The following is a 19,640-nucleotide window of genomic DNA, read 5'->3' as shown; positions in this document are numbered from 1 at the left end:
TCAGAAGAGATAGTGTCCAGATTGAGAAAGAGTGATTTAGATACTCTCATAGAAACAGCTGTGAGGGCAATAGATTTATTGAGAGGTCTAACACAAGGGAAAAGTGGTCACATTGCAAATGAAAAGGACCAGGAGACACATAGAGGTGTATCGACTTCCAAGTACCTATCACAGATCTTCCCGGGCACACGTGTAAGAGAGTAGTGCATATTGGTAAACTTTAGTACCCATAGAGGACAGTGAGAATGCCATCCAGTGAGGTAGGAACTCACAAAGACAGCCCCAGACTGAAAGTGGTGCACAGGTGCTGCTCAGATACAGATTCCACAGGCGAAGACAGCTGTGCAGAGGCGGGGGGCATCTGGCGAGGAGTCCCTTCTTCCAGGGGAATTACAAGTTTGAACAGGTGGGTCTGTTTCAACACTTGATATCCACTTTCTGTTAGGTCATGTCTGTGAGGCCTTTTGTGGAGAGCCCCTCCAGGCTTGTTGTCGTGGGAGGTGGACTGTACATCTGAAGAGAGGGCCATGTGTGCTTAGAATGCTGATGAGAGAGAGAGAGAGAGAGAGAGAGAACTAGAAAGATCCAAAGAGGCTTGGTTGGCCAGGGACTGGGGTGGGAAGACAGTAGTGTACTTTAGCTCATCAATGGCCTGGTTACTGCCTCTGCCAGGCCCGTTCTTAAACTGGCTGGCCTGACTTCCTGTGAGCACTTTCTGCGCTGAGTATTTCGCTCCTACTTTGCAGGCCTTCCCAATGTGGGGAAGAGCAGTCTGATCAATAGCCTGAAGCGCAGCCGTGCGTGTAGTGTGGGAGCTGTTCCTGGTGTCACAAAGTAAGATCTGCTCACTGCCCCACTTCCAAAATCTTTGACATTACCATTCCATCCTAGTTCACATGCCTTCAGCCCCTACCCCATTTCCTAATTGTGGACCATCCTCTGATTCATACCCTAGGTTTAGGAATCCTACTAATAGCCCTCATTTACCTGGCTCATCCCAAGTGTAGGTTGGAGACTCTGCTGGGTCCTTTCTAACAACTACAAATAGCTCTGTTGCTTAGATGAAGCAGCAGAGACCCAGAGAGTCAGAAACTTGTCTGAGATCCTACAGGTAAGTCCTTAGTATAAGAAAGTAAATTTGAGAATTAGCCCTGGGACTGTAGCACCTCATAGCCCCCTTCCTGGCTCTACATCTTTCCACTTCACCTAAGACTTACATACCTTCCCCTCTCTTCTTTGACCTCCCTCCCCCCTAGACCCAACATTTGTGACTCAATATCACGTATAGCTGGGCCTTGTTTTTTTCTGTAGATTCATGCAGGAGGTCTACCTAGACAAGTTTATCAGGCTGCTGGATGCACCAGGCATTGTCCCAGGACCCAATTCAGAGGTGGGCACCATCCTGCGTAATTGCATCCATGTGCAGAAACTGGCAGACCCTGTGACCCCGGTGGAGACCATCCTTCAGCGCTGCAACCTGGAAGAGGTACAGAGCCAGGGTCCTCAGTGGATGCTTGCCCTACCCCACTACTTCACAGGTCCTTCACTCCTTCTCATGGCTTTTCTTCTTCATTTTGCTAGATTTCCAACTATTATGGTGTGTCTGGATTCCAGACTACTGAGCACTTTCTGACTGCAGTGGCCCATCGTTTGGGAAAGAAGAAGAAGGGAGGTGTCTATAGTCAAGAACAGGCTGCCAAAGCTGTGCTGGCTGACTGGGTGAGGTGAGGAAGGGCTTGAGTAGGAGGTGGTGTTTATTGATGCCAGTAGGGGCAGCCTGATTTCCTGGGTTCCAAGGTAGGGAACAGCCAAAGACTTGGTCATGCCTTGCTCAGCATTCTGTGCCTAGTGGTTATTCAGCAGTTCAGCACACCATGGAGACACTGTCGTCTGGACTTTCTTGTCCTTTGTCCTCTTGTGGAAGGTTTTTTTTGTTCTCACATATATCATCAGCAACCCCTCCTTGTCTCCCAATACAGTGGGAAGATCAGCTTCTATACACCACCACCGCCCACTCACACTCTGCCCACCCATCTCAGTGCTGAGATTGTTAAGGAGATGACTGAGGTCTTTGATATAGAAGACACTGAGCAGGCCAATGAAGATACCATGGAATGTAAGTGTGGATGGGTGGGGCACCTTTTTTTTTTTGTTCTAGTAGAACCCTGAGCACACGTTTGATCTCCCCTTCCCTGGGGCTACTTGGGGTTTGTTATTAAAATGTATTAATTGTCCTGCAAGGTAGAATATTGTAGTTTGGGCTGTGAGGGTATGGGTAGGGGTGGTGGTTGTGGTGAACTTTTGGTAGATTGCCTGACTAACTGGAACCCTTTTAGGTTCTTTTTTGGGTGAGGCTTCATTTCTTTTTTGTTTGAAACATCCCTTTAAAAGCTTTCGTGTGTGTGTGTGTGTGTGTGTGTGTGTGTGTGTGTGTGTGTGTGTGTGTGTGTGTGTGTGTGTGTGTGTATGGGTATGGGTGGGGTATTGTGTTGAGACATGGTTTCACTGTGTAGTCCTTGGCTGGCCTATAACTTATTATGTAGATGAGGCTGGTATAAACTACCTCTGCCTCCCAACTGCTGGGACTAAAGGCTCAAAAATGGCTATGTATGTTTACATGGGCCTGTAATTGCAGCTGAACAACTGAATCAAGCAACTAAATGGTCCTTCTCCCTATTCTCCCTCCTATTGCCCTAGGCTTAAAAAAAGGACATTGAGGATTAAACCCAGGGCCTTGTGCTTGCTATCATAGCACTCACCACTGAACTACACCCATGGGTGTTCTAGGATTTTTAGACAGGATTTTTCTGTGTAGTTTTAACTGATCTAGTGCTGACTGAATAGCCCAGGCTGACTTTGAACTTTAGATAATTCTCTCCCATCAGTCTTCTGAGTACTGATCTGTCACTGTTCCTGGCTGCTCTACAGTCTTCTAAGCTTTCTTAGGTTTTGATTTTTCCCTCCATTGGCTAGTAAGATAGTCTAGTAAAACAAGTTTATATTTACTGGGTGTGGTGGAACATACCTCTTAATCCCATGACCTGAGAGGCAGTAGAAGGGATCTCCATGAGTTCCAAGCTAGCTAGAGCTTCATAGTGAAACCCTGTGTCAAAAAGAGTGGTGTTTGTGTTACAGGCTTAGCCGTGGGAGAATCCGATGAGCTGTTGGGTGACATGGACCCCCAAGAAATGGAGGTCAGGTGGCTCCATTCTCCACTCGTGAAAATAGCAGATGCCATTGAAAATAAAACCACCGTGTATAAGGTATCTCTGCACATCTTCATAGCAGCTGTCTCATGCACAGGGTTCTGGGGCGGACTCAGTTCCTTCTGCCTATCTCCCCTGGGGTGCTGAGATAGGAGTCGCTCGAACACTTCCTATGGGCTTGTAGATGCTTGATGTGGTGTTTTGTTTTTTTTGTTTTTTTTTTTTTGGCTAGAAAGTGACGTGTCTAAGGAGCTCTTTCAAGCATGCTTTTCAGCCCTGCTTCCAGTCCATAGCACAGGCATCACCACCTTAGTCACCCAATTATTCAGTTAGCAGATGCCTCCTTCTCCTGACTAGTATCCAGAATCCCATACACTGTTAGTCACCAAATCCCATGGCTAGTCCTTACCATATTTCTTGAGACATGGCCAAAATTTCTCATTTCTATGGTTCCTGTAATCCTAAAGTATGCTTCTAGGCCTCAACTTACCTGGACATATGCTCCACGGTTTCTTTTGCTGCTGTTTGAGACAGGGTCTCATGTAGCCAAGGCTGGCTTTGAAGACCTGATCGTCCTGCCTCCCAACTCCTCAGTGCTGAGTTTACAGGTATGCATCACATATGCCTGGCTATTCTGTGGTTCTAGTCTGAACTTGTCAGTTCCTCTGCTTAAACACCTTTCCATGGCTTGCTATTCAATACCGTCATAGCATCATATGACTCTGCTTTGTTGTTGTTATTTTCTCTTTCAAGACAGGGTTTCTCTGGGTAACAGCTGTGATATAGACCAGGCTGGCCTCACATTTACAAAGATCCTTCTGCTTCTCAAGTTCTGGGATTTAAGGTGTGCTCCTCCATGGCTGAGCCACTCTGAGTTTTTCCAGCATCTTTTTTTTTCAGCCACCCACCTCTGTTCCTCCAAAGTTTTCATTTCAGACACATAGAAGGAGTGATTATGGGTGGGCAATAATATGGGAAGAGCCTGCATTTAAGTGCCCTAAACTGTACTCTTGTTAGTTGGTCAGAGAACCCTTAAGCTACATCTTGAAGGCTGAAATCTCTGGGCTCATAACAGGGCTCAAAGAGTATGGTGTTTGGAGGGAATTGTTAGTGTTATTATGTGACTGGAGTAGAGGTTGAAAAAGATGAATCTAGAGTCTGAGCATAGAACGAATACCTTAAATTTGACTTTGACCCTTAAGGCAACAGGAAAGCATTGATGATTGCCTGTTTTCATTTCTGAGTCAAATCTCCTCTTCAGTTTTTTGTATTAAAATAAAAAAAATTTAACTAAGCAATATGTGCTCATCACTTAAAATTGAGGATTGACTAAAGTGAAAATGAAAAGTACATCTATTATGTCTGACCCCTACTCACTCTGTTCCCTCTTTGGAGATGGTCACTATTATCAGACTTTGGGATGTCTGAAAGACCTATCTTGTATTTTTACACACACACACACACACACACACACACACACACACACACACACACACACCATTTCAGATAGCCCTTTTTAAATTTGAGACATGGTTTCTCTGTGTATCCTTTGCTGTTCTGGAACTTACTCTGTAGACCAGGTTAATATCAAACTCTCAGAGATCTATCTGCCTCTACCTCCTAAGTGCTGGGATTAAAGATGTGTGTCACTCTACGCCAGGCTGAGGGATTGTCAGTGCTGGGGATTGAACCCAGGGTCTCATATACTAGGCAAGTCCTTTACCACTGAGCCACATCCAGCTCCGAGTAACTATTTTAATTAAAATAGAGGAGGCTTTCCCCATTGTTCTGTACTTTACTTATTTCACTTACAAACTTGTTTAGTGGTTACTTCAAGACCTCTTATTTTTCATGATGACATAATACCTGGAAGTATTTAGCAAACATCTCTTGTTGCCATGGCAGTGAGTAAGAATAGTCATTCAGAAAGAAAGGCGGTCAGGTTGGCCAGGGAAGAAAGTCACCTCTAATCAGTATGTTGTAGAAGGTAAGGTGGGAACATGTGCTGTGGCAGGGATCACACTATTCCCATCTTCACATAGTGCTAGAAGTTTCCCATGCTTAAAGAAAAAAAATCTATAAGCCTGTCTATTTAAGGCTTCCTTTCCAAATAATATTTTTGATGGAGTCCCTGGACACAGTATATTTCTTAGAAACTGACAGTAGTCTCCCATTTTTGTACTACAAGTTCTAGATTCTATCCAGGGCCCTCAGCAGACCTCCCCATTACACAATTCCTAAGAAATACTGTACGAGGATGCTACCGTGTCTGCCTACCTTGACAGGTTCTTCATTGTGGAAACACTGTAGAGTGTACTGCCATAAACTAAGATGCCTATGACAGGCCACCGTCACATGCCTGAATCATGGTTAGGTGACTGTGTACTTCCTTAGGTATGTGTATATTTATATGGTAGATTGGTACATGATACACAGTAAATGCTCTGTTAATATTTGCTTTTACTGCTCACATGTACCCACCACACAGATACCCTTCATACTGCCCCAATGGGTAGACAACATGCTTTGGGTTAGCTTTAGCCTGGATTTATTTACTAAAGGTGAAAGTAAGTCTAACATTTCTTTGTTTCCAAGTTTGTCCATATATCTGGGCCCTTTAAGTAGGTGTTAAAAGCTTACTACCTGAGTAAGGCCTAGCAGGATCAGTTCAACAAGGATCATTATACTATCAGTTGTCACTAATCAAGTAGATAAATACATTTTCTGTTTTTTTTTTTTTTTTTTTTGAGACAGTCTCTGTAGCCCAAGCTAACCCAGAGCTTAGCCATCTAGTCCAGGCTGGCCTTATACTTATGGCAGTCGTGCCTCATCCTTGTGACTGCTAAGATTACATGTGTCAACCATCACTGCTTCCTTTCCTTTTTTAAAATCTTGTAAAAGCCTTGTAGCCAAGTTGGCGACGACATACACCTTTAAGCCTTCCCTGCAGAGAGGCAGAGGCAGAGGCAGAGAGGCAGAGGCAGAGGCAGAGGCAGAGGCATGTCTCTGTGAGTTCAAGGCCAGCCTGGTATACAGGCTGAGTTCCAGGATAGCCAGGGCTGTTACACACAGAAACTGTCTAGAAAAACAACAACAAAAGCCTTGCAAGCTACCCATTAGTCACCTTGTTGGACAGATGAACATATCGAGGCTAATGGGGTCACTAAGTATCAGTTAGAATATGGTGGGGCCACAGTTGGCTCCACACTCCTTCTTACCCATCCCTATATTCGCTTTCTCTGTAGAAGTGTTTGGAGATCAAGACCCCCACCATTATTCTTTTTCTTCCCAGATTGGAAATCTCACTGGGTATTGTACCAAACCAAACCGTCATCAGATGGGGTGGCCTAAACGCAATGTGGACCATCATTGCCCCCAAAATAACCGTGTAGTGGAAGTCAGTTCAGTGGACCGCCGCCCGATGTTGCAGAGGATCCTGGAGACAGACCCACTTCAACAAGGCCAGGCGCTGGCATCTGCCTTGAAGAATAAGAAAAAATTGCAGAAGCGTTCAGGTAGGGGTACTTGACCATTCTTGTGTTCTGGAACATGTCTGATTGGGGCTAGGACTAGGGGCTTTTGAATAAGCATCTCCATATGTCTATCTCCATGGAAGAGTTGGAGATTGGAGAGTAGGAAACTCATGGACTGGCAAGTGGTTCTCAAACTTTTAGCTTGCATTATTGTCACCTGAAGGTTTCGTTAAGGCAGATTTTGGAGTCTGCACTTGAAGAACCACTGACCTTGCCCGTGTATCTTGTCCCACATTTCTTGGGAGCATTCTGTCAGTTAGAATGCATATTATCATTTGTCTAGGCAGTGCATCCAAAACCCAGAGGATATACAATAAAATCTCTTAAGGCTTCTTGTCATAGGCAGCTGGTTAATTTCTTGTCCTTCTTAAGACAGATATATAGAGAACTCATATGTTCTGAGTTTTCTTTTCCACACAAATGCATGTCACTCAGTATACAATTTTTGATTCATAATTTCTCCATTCTGTATCTGTCTTAGTAAAAACCTAAGTTTTTACTGCTGTGAACAGATACCGTTACCAAGGTAACTCTTACATGGACAGCATTTAATTGGGGGCTGGCTTACAGGTTCAGAGGTTTAGTCCATATCATCAAGGCAGGGCATGGCAGCACCCTAGGCAGGCATGGTGCAGGAGGAGCAGGGAGGTTCACATCTTCATCTGAAGGCTGCTGGGGAAGATTGACTTCAGGCAGCTAGGATAAGGCCTTAAATCCCAGTGACACCCGCTCAACAAGGCCACCCTCAAATAGTGCCCTCCCCTGGGTCAGGCATATACAAACCATTGCAGTATCTTAGCAATATTTCCACATCACTATAGAAAAGAACTTCATCTCTTTGTATTAATGGCAGTCCTTTGTGTAGTTGACCCCTTCAGGTTTTCAGGTTACTTGTAGTTGGGCCTCCACATCTGTGGCTTCTGTACTACAGATTCAGTTAAGTGGAAATGAAAAGCATTTGGGAGAAATTGCATCTCTTATGGGCTGGAAAGATTGCTCCATTGTTAAGAGCACTTGTTGCTCTTGCAGAGGACCCAGGTTTGGTTCCTAGTACCCTCATATAACTCACAAGTGTCTGTAACTCGAGTTTTAGGGCATCCAACTCTTCATCTGACCTCTGCAGGCACTTAGCATGTGTTTCACATACATAGTCTCAGGCACACATACATGTACAGTCTCACTGTGTAGCCCTGGCTGTCGTAGAACTCACTCTATAGACCAAGCTGGCCTCATATTCACAGAGATCCACCTGCCTCTGTATCCTGAGTGCTGGGATTAAAGGCTTGTGCCACTACACCTGCCTACATACAATTTTAAAGTTAAAATAGGTGCAGGCTATGTTCCTTGTCATTGTTTTTTGAATGACACAGTACAGCAGTTGTTTCATAGTGTTTGCATTATGTTGGGTATGATAAGAAATCTTGTTATACAGGAAGTCGTATGTAGGTTATATGAAGATACTCCAGTATTTGTAGTAAAGCTGTGGCTTTGTTAGCCCCCATGATTACTGAGGCGGTAAGAAAACAGTTTCAGTGAAGTAATAAAGGTAAGTACCATCATGCCTTACTATCTGTGGTTACAATATAAATATGGAGGTAGTTTTGATTGACTCTGTCATCTATTCTTTTTAGGCCATATTTTATCTATATATTTATAGGCTATCTTCTTTTGGCTCTACAGTGAGTCCTGAGAATCCAAGGGTGACTTGCCCTTAAACTCCAAGTCTTATTAGGGAGTAGAGAGGAGACAAAACAAACAGTGGCAGTGTAGATCAAACACTCTGAGGGCATACACAACAAGCACTTCTAGGGAGCTTAGCCTAGCTTGGAGATAGGGCTGATCAGCAGAGGGTATCTGGAGAAGTCTCAGGGAATCCCGAGGAGCAAGTGTATCTTGAGGATGAGACTGAGTGGTAGGCATTCAAGTTCGATTGTTTGGGGGGTGGGTAGGGGTCATGGAGGAGTGCTGAATTCACACAGTAGAAAGAAGTTACTGTTTTAGTACTCAGAAGACAAAAAAGACTTGGAATCCTTTGAGTCTGAAGCCATGAGAAAGAATGAATCTCCCTGTGAAGCTGACAGATTTAATGGCTCCTCTGTTTTGTTGAACGATTAGAGGTGTAACTGAGCCAGTTGGTAGGTTGGTATAGGCCAAGTTAGTGATAATGGCTGTGGCAGGCCTGTTGACTAAGCCAGCTACCCAAAGATTGCCTGTATTTCTCCATCTACAGATAAAATCGCCACTAAGTTGTCTGACTCCATGATGTCTATGCTTGACCTCTCTGGCAATTCTGATGACTGTGCTGATGACTGAGCAGCTGACCTTCCCCTCATACTGCAAGTACTGCTTCCTGTGGGACGGGAGAATCCAGATGCCTTTCCATTCTCCCTGATGTACTCACATAGTCAAAAGCCTCCATATCATGTATCTTCTGCTGCAGTGCCCTCCCTTCTTATCAAAGGTCTGGAGCTGCCAAACCCCAATACCCTCTAATCCTTTGTGTTTGTTTTTGTGGTGCCAGGAATTGAACCTAATAGGTCCTCACACACGTTAGACAACCATTCTATTACCAAACTGTAGTATTTTCATCATCACTATCATGAATACATCATTATCATTGGGGAGTCTGCTCACTCAGCCTCCCAAGTACAGGCTTTTGCCACCATTCCCAGCTTCCACTGTGTTTTACAAGGTAAATGAAATCAGCAGACTCTTGGCATGGTGGCAACATTGGCCTGTAACCCTGACACTTGGGAGACTGGAGCTAGGAGGACTGCAAGTTATAGGCCAGCCTGAACTGTCTGGCAAGACCCTTACTCAACAAAACACAAATAAGCAGAGTCCAACTGGGCACATACCTTTAATCCTAGCACTCTGGAGGCAGAGGAGTTTCAGGCCAGCCTGGTCTACAGAGCAAGTTCCAGGACAGCCAGGGCTGCATAGAGAAAGCCTGTTTGGAAAAAACAAACACTAAAACAACAACAAAAAATTTGTAATTATTAAAAAAGCAAATAAACAGAGTCCAAGTGTTGACAGTGTACCTTGCACTCTACATTCCTGTGTCCTACCCTGTCAGTTAGGCTGATAAGGGTTAACCTCTTGGACAGGTTCTAAATGCTAGACTGCTGAGAAACCTGGTGGTGGTGGTGGCAGAAGTGGCGGTTGTCCCTAGATGAGTGATCCTTTTTGTTTTTATCACCCTATCTCAGTGCCAAGGCTCTTGTCTGTTATTTTCCAAATCAATAGGTAGGTTCTCATCTGGGTAATGTAGGAGTAGAGGACAATGGTGAGTCTTCTGTCTCTGGAAGTGTCTGGGAATAGGATAGAGGATGAAGATTCTAGAAGGAGCATACCTATCATAGTATGTTGGAAAGCCATTGGCTGCAGGATGTTCAGGAAATGTAGACCATACCTGTTTTCTGGATGGTTAGGGGCTGAGCACAAACTACTAAACTCGGAGAATCAGTACTGCCTTTAAGCTTAAATATATCCCCTGCCAGGAAGGGTAAGGCTCAGAGGCTGATAGAATGTACTCATATCAACATTAAGTAAGGTGGTGTGCTAGGTTTAAAGCTTGAGTCTAGGGGTTGGGATTTAGCTCAGTGGTAGGCGCCAAGGCCCTGGGTTCGGATCCTCAGCTCCAGGAGAAAAAAACTTAAAAAAAACTTGAGTCTAATTAAATCTTTTGTAGCCTTTTGTTTGTATTATTTTGCCTTCTCAACAAAGGAACACCACTCTGTAATGTTTTCTGTCATCATGTATTTAAAATAGATTTTCTCTACTCTTTTTTTTAAAAAAAAAACAAAACAGTAGTATTTTATGGAAAACTATCCTTTCTAAGTCTCTTTAAATGATGTCTAACTTAATTCACTGATTTCATCTTAAGTTTTGGTAGACAATAATGTATTAGAAATAAAAGCATCTAGATTCTTGGGAGCATAATCATGTCAAAATGAAATAGAACTAAAACCAGCTGTGTGGCTCACACCAGTACTCCAAGAACTCAGGATGCTGAAGCAGGAAGACGACTATGAAGTTAAGTCCAGCCTGGGCTGCAGACTAAGAGGCAGTCTCAAAGCAAAACCAAACAGTCTGGGACTCTAGATATTCTAACTCTAATGTATCTCAAGGTGGCGGGTAGCGTGTGCATGCACAGACAGAAGGTCTCCCCCATATAACCCAGTGTGATCCTGAATTTTTTAGCCCACTAATTAGCTTTCTAAGTACTGGGATCGTGGGTGTTTGCTGTCATGCCTGACTAGTTCTTTATTCTTAAAACAAATTTCTGGATCTTTAAAAAAATCCTTTTTATACAGTAAATCTCATCCTTTATAATTTTAAGTTCTGTAAGTTTGGACACCTTTTAACAGGGGTGGTCTGCCACCATAATCAAGATAGAGAATTTTTATGGCATTGTCCCCAAACTTACTGTGTCTCCTGTAGTATAGTCCTGTCCCCATCCTAAGAGCCTAGCAGGCCCAGAGCTCTTTCCTGTTCCGTAGTATGATGTTGTAAGTCACACAGGAGCTCATTTTATGGCATTAAGCTTTTAGCTTTTTCCTTCTAAACCTTACATTCACGTTAGATGCGGTTGTATAAGCTCCGATAAATGGACACAGACGAGTAATCATGAACAGAGGACAGAAGAGTTCTATTAGTCTCCCCTCCACCATTCCTGGTATTTCATAGTCAAATCTTGTTCTCTCCCTGACATTCACTGACGTGTGCTTTCACTTTATGGACTGTCTTTTGAAAAGAGTTGTAAGTGGAATTTAATAGTATGTAACTTTTGAGAATAATGTGCTAGAAATTAGAGATTTAAAATCCGTATCACTGGATGTATCAATAGTTTTGATTTCTGTTTCATATGCTATTGTGTGGATGTCTTACTGCTTATTCAACCCCAAGTTGGAGGACATTCGTTACAGTTGAGGAGGAAGTTGTGAATAAAGCTGCTATAAAACCTTGTGTGAGACTGTTTTCATTTCTTTGGCATCACTACCTAGAGTTGGATTGTTGCAATATATGGTAAGCATATGGTTAACATTCTAAGAAACCACTAAACTTCTTTGTTCTTTTAATGTGCATTTAAAAATATTTTGTCTGCATGTGTGTCTGTGTGTCTGTGTGCCATGTGCATGGCTTGGTGCCCACAGAGGCCAGAAAAGGTGTTATATCCCATGGACTGAAATTATACATGGTTGGTAGTGAGCAACTGTGTGGTTGCTGGGAACTCAGCCTGGGTCCTCTTCAAAATCAAAGTGATCTGAACTGCTAAGCCATCTCTCTGGATCCTAATGTAACTTTTTAAATTCATGTGCAAAACATTGGTTTTCATTTTGACATTATACACACACATACACGTGTGCACACATACTCCCATGTATTTATGCATGCGCACACATACACATTACCCACCTGTTGATGGACACCTTGGCTGGTTCATTAGCTTGTCTTTTGTAGAAAGTATAGCAATAAAATGAATGTACAGCTCCCTCTGTGCTCTGCTGACTTGGATTCCTTCAAGTATATATCCAAGAATTAGTACAGTTGTTTTTTTATGAGAGCTGTAATTTTTAAGGTTTATGTGTGAAAGAGTGAATACCATATGTCGGGGTGCCTGTGAAGTCAGAACACATCAAATTCCTTGGAACTAGGGTTACAGTTTTAATATAGGTGCTAGGAACCAGGCTCTGGTCCTCTGGAAGAACAGCAAATGCTTGTAAGTATTGAGCTGCCCAGTAATTTAACTTTCTGAGGACTCCATACTGCTTTCCTTAGAGGCTACACCAGTTTTGCTTCCCAACAGCAGTGCCTAATGGTTTCTCTTTCCTCACATCTTTACCAGCATTTATTGTCCTTCATTTTCCTGATGATGGCCATTCTGGCTGGGATAAGATGGATTCTCAAAGCAGTTTTAAGGGCTATTTCCCCTGTTGGCTGAGGATGATGAACATTAAGATAAAATTGCCAATTTCTATTTCTTTAACAATGTTTTCATTAATGTTTTTGAGAATTTCATACATGCAATGTCAGATGTATACTTGGCAAAGATAGGCATTCTGTGGGCTGTCTCTGCTGATGATTTCCTTTGCTGTGCAGAAACCTTCTAATTTTGTACACACCCATCTTTCAATCTTGGGGAGTTATTTCCTGTTCTCTAGGAGTCATTTCCAGAAAGTCCTTGTCTGTGTGTACCTCAAGTGTTCCCTTCCCCCCTGTTTCTCTAGCAGTTTCAGTTTCAGGTCTGACTTTAAAGTCTTTGATCCGTTTTGAACTGATTTTTGTGCAGGGTGAGAGATGGATCATGTTTCATTCTTCTGCAGGCTATCATCAGTGCCATGTTTTGAAGAGCTGTCTTTTCTCCAGTGTATATTTTGACAGCTTTGTCAAAGATTAGGTAGCTGTAGGTGTGTGGGTTTATTTCTGGCTCCTTTATTCTATTCCTTTTGTCTGTGTGTATTTGCTAACCCATTTCCAGTGTGGCACTAACTTGGGATTAAAGGCATGCATGTGCTACCATACCTGGCTTATAATTTCCTTTCTAAGGTGCTATGTAGTTTTCAGCATTTGAAGTGTAATAAAAATCATAATCTCAGCACTTGGGAGACAGAGGCAGGTAGATCTCTGATTTTTCAGCTGGGCTGGTCTATAGTGCGACTTACAGGGTGGCCAGGGCTACACAGAGACAAACTCTCTTGAAAAACCACCCTCCCCCCAAAAGACAAAACAACAACAACAAACCCATATGTTTAAGGTACTTTTGTTTATTACTTTTTTGGAGATAGTCTCTTGTAATCCAGATTGGCCTTGAACTTAGAGATGGTTTATTTTTTGGATATAAACCATCTACGTAGGGTTGAGCACCACATGGAGATATATTTTTAGTTTTGGGGCAACTACCATACTGTTTTGTAATGGCCATACTAACTTATATTCCCACTAATAGTGTATAAGAGATCCTCTTAGATTCTCTCTCTGATTCTTTCCTCCCTGACTCCTTTCTCCCTCCCCACCCCTGACTCCTAGCCACCAGTTCCTGGCCGACCTCTTTTTCTCCTCCCCTCTCCCCTCCTCCCTCTCTGTCTTCTGTCTCTACTCCCTTCTCAACTCCCTTTCGCATATCCTAAATAAAAGCTATTCTGTACTTATAAAAAAATCCTTTTAGGCTGGAGAAGTGGTTCAGCAGTTAAGAGGTCCTATCTTCTAGAGGGCCTGTACCCAGAACCTCCATTGGCACATAATCACTCCTGCTCCAAGGGATCTGATGCCCTCTTCTGGCCTCCTCAAGCACTTGAGCTCATACGTACACTGCCCCACCTCCCCAATTTTAAAAATAAAAATAAATCTTAACTTTGAAAATTAGTTTCTTTTTCTCTGTATCCTCTCTAAAACTTGTCTTTTGACAGTTTTTCCCCCTTGGTTTTTGAGACAAGAGTCTTTCTATGTAGTTCAGGCTGATCTTAAACTTCTAAGAATCCTTCTGCCTCTGGAATACTTGGATCACAAGGGTAAGCCACTATGTCTACCTTCTCTTTTTATAGTACCCAGCCCAATATGTGATATACTATTGTGATTTTGATTTGGCATCTCTTCATGATAGTTATTAATATACATGGCCAATTTTACTTTCTTTTTCTTAAACAGTATATTCCTACCACAGAGTTAGACATGTTATACTAAGGAAGAGGCAAGTTTCGTGCCCTCAAGAAGTTCTTGGTCTACAGTGAAAATACCAGTATGGTTGTTGCTACAGCAGAGTGATTTCTTTTTTCCCTCTTGTTTTTGCCTCTTTTTGAAATAGGCATTTTATATCTGTAGACAATCTATTTTTTATTGGATATTTTTTAAAATTTACATTTCAAATGTTATCCTGTTTCTTGGTTTCCCATCCATAAACCCCTCATCTCTTTCCCCTTCCCCCTTCTATGACCATGTGCCCTCACCCCTCTACCCCTTCCCACCACCCTGCCCTGACATTCCCCTGCACTGGGGCATCGAGCCTTGGCAGGATCAAAGGCTTCTCCCATTAATGCCCAACAAGACCATCCTCTGCTACATATGCAGCTGGAGCTATGGGTCTGTCCATGTGTACTCTTTGGATGAATGCTGGTTTAGTCCCTGGGGGCTCTAGTTGGTTGGTATTGTCCTTATGGGGTTGAAAACCCCTTCAGCTCCTCCAATCCTTTCTCTAACTCCTCCACTAGGGACCCCATTCTCAGTTCAATGGTTGGCTGCGAGTATCCGCCTCTGTACTTGTCATGATCTGGCAGAGCCTCTTAGGAAATCACTGTATCAGGCTCCTGTCAGCATGCACTTCTTGGCTTCATCAATATTATCTGGGTTTGGTGGCTGTATATATATGGGCTGGATCTCCAGGTGGGGCCATCTCTGCATGAACTTTCCCTTAGTCTCTGCTCCAAACTTTGTCTCCATACCTTCTGTTAATATTTTTGTTCCCCCTTCTAAGAAGGACAGAAGCATCTGCACTTTGGTCATCCTCCTTGAGCTTCATGTGGTCCATGGATTGTATCTTGGGTAATCCAAACTTTTGAGCTAATATCCACTTATCAGTGAAGGCATAGTATGTGTGTGTGTGTGTGTGTGTGTGTGTGTGTGTGTGTGTGTGTGTGTGCGCGCGCGCGCGTGTGCGTGTGTGCTCGCGTGCGCGTGCGCACATGCGTGTATGTGTATGTTTGGGTTACCTCACTCAGGATATTTTCTAGTTTCGTTCATTTGCCTATGAATTTCGTGAAGTCATTGTTTTTGTTAGCTGAGTAGTATTCCATTGTGTAGATGTACTACATTTTCTGTATCAATTCCTCTGTTGAAGAGCATCTGGGTTCTTTCCAGCTTCTGGCTCTTATAAATATACTGGAGCATGTGTCCTTATTATATGTTAGAGCATCTTTTAGGTATATGCCTGGGAGTGGTATAGCCGGGTCCTCAGGTAGTACTATGTCCAATTTTCTGAGGAACCTCCAGACTAATTTCCCAAGTTGTACCAGGTTGCAATCTCACCAACAATGGAGGAGTGTTCCTATTTATCCTCTACATCCTCGCCAGCATCTGTTGTTATCTGAGTTTTTGATCTTAGCCATTCTGACTGGTGTGAGGTGGAATCTCAGGGTTGCTTTGATTTGCATTTCCCTGATGACTAAGGATGTTGAACATTTCTTTAGGTGCTTCTCAGCCATTCGATATTCCTCAGTTGAAAATTCTTCGTTTAGCTCTGTACCCCATTTTTAATAGGGTTATTTGATTCTCTGGAGTTTAACTTCTTGAGTTCTTGGTATATACTGTATTACAAGAACTTCAAGTCTCTGAAGAAAGAAATTGAAGATCTCAGAAGATGGAAAGATCTCCCGTGTTCATAAATCGTCAGGATTAATATTGTAAAAATGACCATCTTGCCAAAAGCAATCTACAGATTCAATGCAGTCCCCATCAAAATTCTAACTCATTCTTCATAGAGTTAGAAAGAGCAATTTGCAAATTCATTTGGAATAACAAAAAACCCAGGGTATCAAAAACTATCCTCAACAACAAAAGGACTTCTAGGGGAATCACTATCCCTGACCTCAAGCAGTATTACAGAGCAATAGTGATAAAAAACTGTATGGTATTGATACAGAGACAGGCAGATAGATCAGTGGAATAGAATCGGAGACCCAGAAATGAACTCAGACACCTATGGTCACTTGATCTTTGACAAAGGAGCTAAAACCATCCATTGGGAAAAAGCATTTTCAGCAAATGGTGCTGGTTCAACTGGGGTCAGCATGTAGAAAAATGCAGCTCGATCCATTCTTATTGCCCTGTACAAAGCTTAAGTCCAAGTGGATCAAGGACCTCCACATCAAACCAGATATACTCAAACTAATAGAAGAAAAAGTGGGGAAGCGTCTCAAACACATGGGCACTGGGGGAAATTTCCTGAACAGAACACCAATGGCTTATGCTCTAAGATCAAGAATCAACAAATGGGGGGTTGGGGATTTAGCTCAGTGGTGGAGCGCTTGCCTAGAAAGCGCAAGGCCCTGGGTTCGGTCTTCAAAAAAAGAAAGAAAAAAAAAAGATGAAAGATGAAAAAAAAAAAAAGAATCAACAAGTGGGACCTCATAAAACTGCAAAGCTTCTGTAAGGTAAAGGACATTGTTGTTAGGGACAAAAAACAACCAACAGATTGGGAAAAAGATCTTTACCAATCCTATATCTGATGTAGTGGAGATTTCTGCAGTCTTCATAGCCTGGGACACAGAAGGTCAAATTTGGCAAGGAAAAGGTTTACAGGAGTGAGCTTTTGAGCGGAAACTTGAAAGGAGAGTAAAAGTGTTGTTTGGCAAACAGTGAGCAGATACAGGCCAAAAGCTCATTTCTTGAACAAGAGAAACCATTTTTCAAAGAAATGATCTTTTCCTCATTGTTTGTTCTTGGCACTTTTGTTCAAAATGATTCTAGGTGCATGGATTTATAGTACTAGATTTTTTTTTATTAGACCTATGATAGAGTTCGAAATTAGGAAGTATGATGCTTCCAGCTTTGTTCTTGCTTAGGATTGCTTTTTTATTAAGGACTGTCTGGAATTTTAGAATTTTTCCCCTAGGATTTTGATAGCAGTTACATTGAACTTTTAGATTACTTTGAGTAGTCTAGACATTTTAGCCATACTAATTTCTGTGCTTCCTGAACATTGGTATCTGTTCATGTATTTGTATTTGTAGTTTTTTTAACCTTTCTTCCCCTCTCCTTTCTCTTTTACATTGATTTTATTATTATTATTATGACAATTTAAATATTTAAAACATTTTTTTTTAAATTTTAGGTGTATGAGTGTTTTCCCTGTCTCCCTGCATGTATGTATACCACATTCGTATGTGGTGTCTACTGCCCATGGAGGTCAGAAGAGGACATTGGATCCCCTGGAATTATGGTTGGTTGTAAACCATCATGTTTATTCTGGGACCTGAACCATGGTTCTCTCAGAGAGCAGCAGATTGTCTTAATTGCTGAGGCATCCAACTCCTATGTTATTTTAACTATTACTTTTATTTTATATTATTTTATGAGTATTGGTGTTTTGCCTGCCTGTATGTTTGTGTACTACTAGTGTGCTTGGTGCCTATGGAGACGAGAAGAGGTTGTCAGGTTCCTTGGAACGGAAGTTCCAGATGGTGAGTCACCATGTGGATGCTGGGAAATCAAATCTGGGTTTTCTGGAAGAGTAGCCAGTGCTCTTCTGAGCTGTCTTTCTATGCAATGTATATTGGACATTTTCATGTCCCTTCCCCCAACTCTTCCTGTGACCACCCTCTCCACCCTCCCATCTCTTCATACCTAACTTCCAAACTTCCTCTTTCCCTTTTCCTCTCCCTGTTGAGTCGAGTTTGTGTTCCCAACTAGTCTTGGGAGTCTTGGGAGCAGGGCTTCTGCTAGCATGGGGTCAGTCTAGCCAGGGGTCACATAGTTAAACAGAATTGACTCTCCTGGCAGCTATCACATGCCAATAGCTCTTCAACTAGTGGTGGGATTTTGTGCCCACCTCTACATCTCCATTCTGGGATTTGACCTGGCTTAAGCTTAAGCAGGTCTTGGTCATTGCTGTCACAATCACTCTGAGGTCAAATGTGCAACTACCCATTGTGGCTGAAAAAAACACTGGTTTCTTTTATGTTATCTATCACCTCTGGCTCCTACAATCTTTTTGCTTCCTTTTCTTCTAAGATCCCTGAAGCTTGGGATGGGGGCACAGTGCAATATGTATGTCCCATTTAGGCTGAGCACTCCAGGCTCTTAGTAGCTGTATGTTAGGGTCTCTGTGTTAATTTCCATCAACTGCATGGAGAAACTTCACTGATGAGGATTGAGAGATGCTTTGATTTATGATGTGATGGCTATTCTTGGCTACATCTGTAATTAACTAAGATCCAAATTGGCTGGGTATACCTGTGAAAGTTTTTTTTCCCTCTTAATTAAAACATTTGAAGTGAGAAGATCCACTTTCAGTTTTTAGGACTTGTCTTCCTTTTAAGATTTTATCTATTTATTTTGTCTATGAGTACGCTGTGGCTGTCTTTAGACACACCAGAAGAGGACATCAGATCCCATTACAGATGGTTGTGAGCCACCATGTTGTTGCTGGGACTTGAACTCAGGACCACTGGAAGAGCAGTCAGTGCCCTTAACCACTGAGCCATTTCTCCAGCCCCAAGAAGATCCACTTTCAATCTGAATCTTCTGAGGTGGAAAGATTCATCTTGAATTCAGATCCTTTGAGGTGAGAAGATAAATCTTTTCTCTGAGTCACTCCTGCAGGGCACAGAAGAAGGAAGCTTGCTTTTTGCTTCTTTGCTCTTGCTGGCAAGTTCGTTCCTTTACTAGTATTAGAACATACTTCTTTGGGATTCCAGCATATACTGAAGACCAGCTAAGACATCCAGTCTCGTGAACTGAACAACTACTAAATACTTGGACCTTATGTCTTATGTAGGTAGACAGCCATTGTTGGACTAGCTGGACTATAGCTTGTGAGCCATTCTAATAAATCACCTTTGTGTGTGTGTGTGTGTGTGTGTGTGTGTGTGTGTGTGTGTGTTTGCTTTGTAGGGTTCATAGGTGGGTGAGATTATTACTTTTTTTCTTTCAGTGGTATGCATGGCAACTTCAATGCACATAGCACCACGAATGCTAGCCAGTCAGGAGGAAGATTCCATGTGAGTACCAGCTTGAGTCCTTCATGTCCTGGGACTTGAGTTTTTCTCCAGCAATAGGACCCTGTTTTAAAAAAAATTATTTCTATTAGATATATTTCTTTACTTACATTTCAAATGTTATTCCCTTTCCCGGTTTCCTGTCCATAAACCCCATCCCTTCCCCCTCCCCCATATGGGTGTTCTCCCCA

General features: G+C 42.6%; 1 protein-coding gene across 1 annotated transcript in view; it reads left to right on the top strand.

Annotated features, from left to right (window-relative positions):
- The window catches only part of Gnl3l (G protein nucleolar 3 like), a 31,250-nt gene extending 19,543 nt beyond the window's left edge, over positions 1 to 11,707 (top strand). Inside the window, exons 9-15 of the mRNA XM_032890204.1 lie at positions 747 to 834; positions 1,312 to 1,486; positions 1,582 to 1,724; positions 1,980 to 2,116; positions 3,136 to 3,263; positions 6,499 to 6,721; positions 8,970 to 11,707. Of these exons, the coding sequence (XP_032746095.1) occupies positions 747 to 834; positions 1,312 to 1,486; positions 1,582 to 1,724; positions 1,980 to 2,116; positions 3,136 to 3,263; positions 6,499 to 6,721; positions 8,970 to 9,052 (977 nt within the window). The 3' untranslated portion in view covers positions 9,053 to 11,707. The remainder of the gene's footprint in view (positions 1 to 746; positions 835 to 1,311; positions 1,487 to 1,581; positions 1,725 to 1,979; positions 2,117 to 3,135; positions 3,264 to 6,498; positions 6,722 to 8,969) is intronic.
- The last annotated feature ends 7,933 nt before the right edge of the window (positions 11,708 to 19,640 follow it).

This window comes from Rattus rattus, chromosome X, assembly GCF_011064425.1.
Source record: "Rattus rattus isolate New Zealand chromosome X, Rrattus_CSIRO_v1, whole genome shotgun sequence".
Lineage (NCBI taxonomy): Eukaryota > Metazoa > Chordata > Mammalia > Rodentia > Muridae > Rattus > Rattus rattus.
This window is presented reverse-complemented; position numbering and strand designations above follow the sequence as displayed.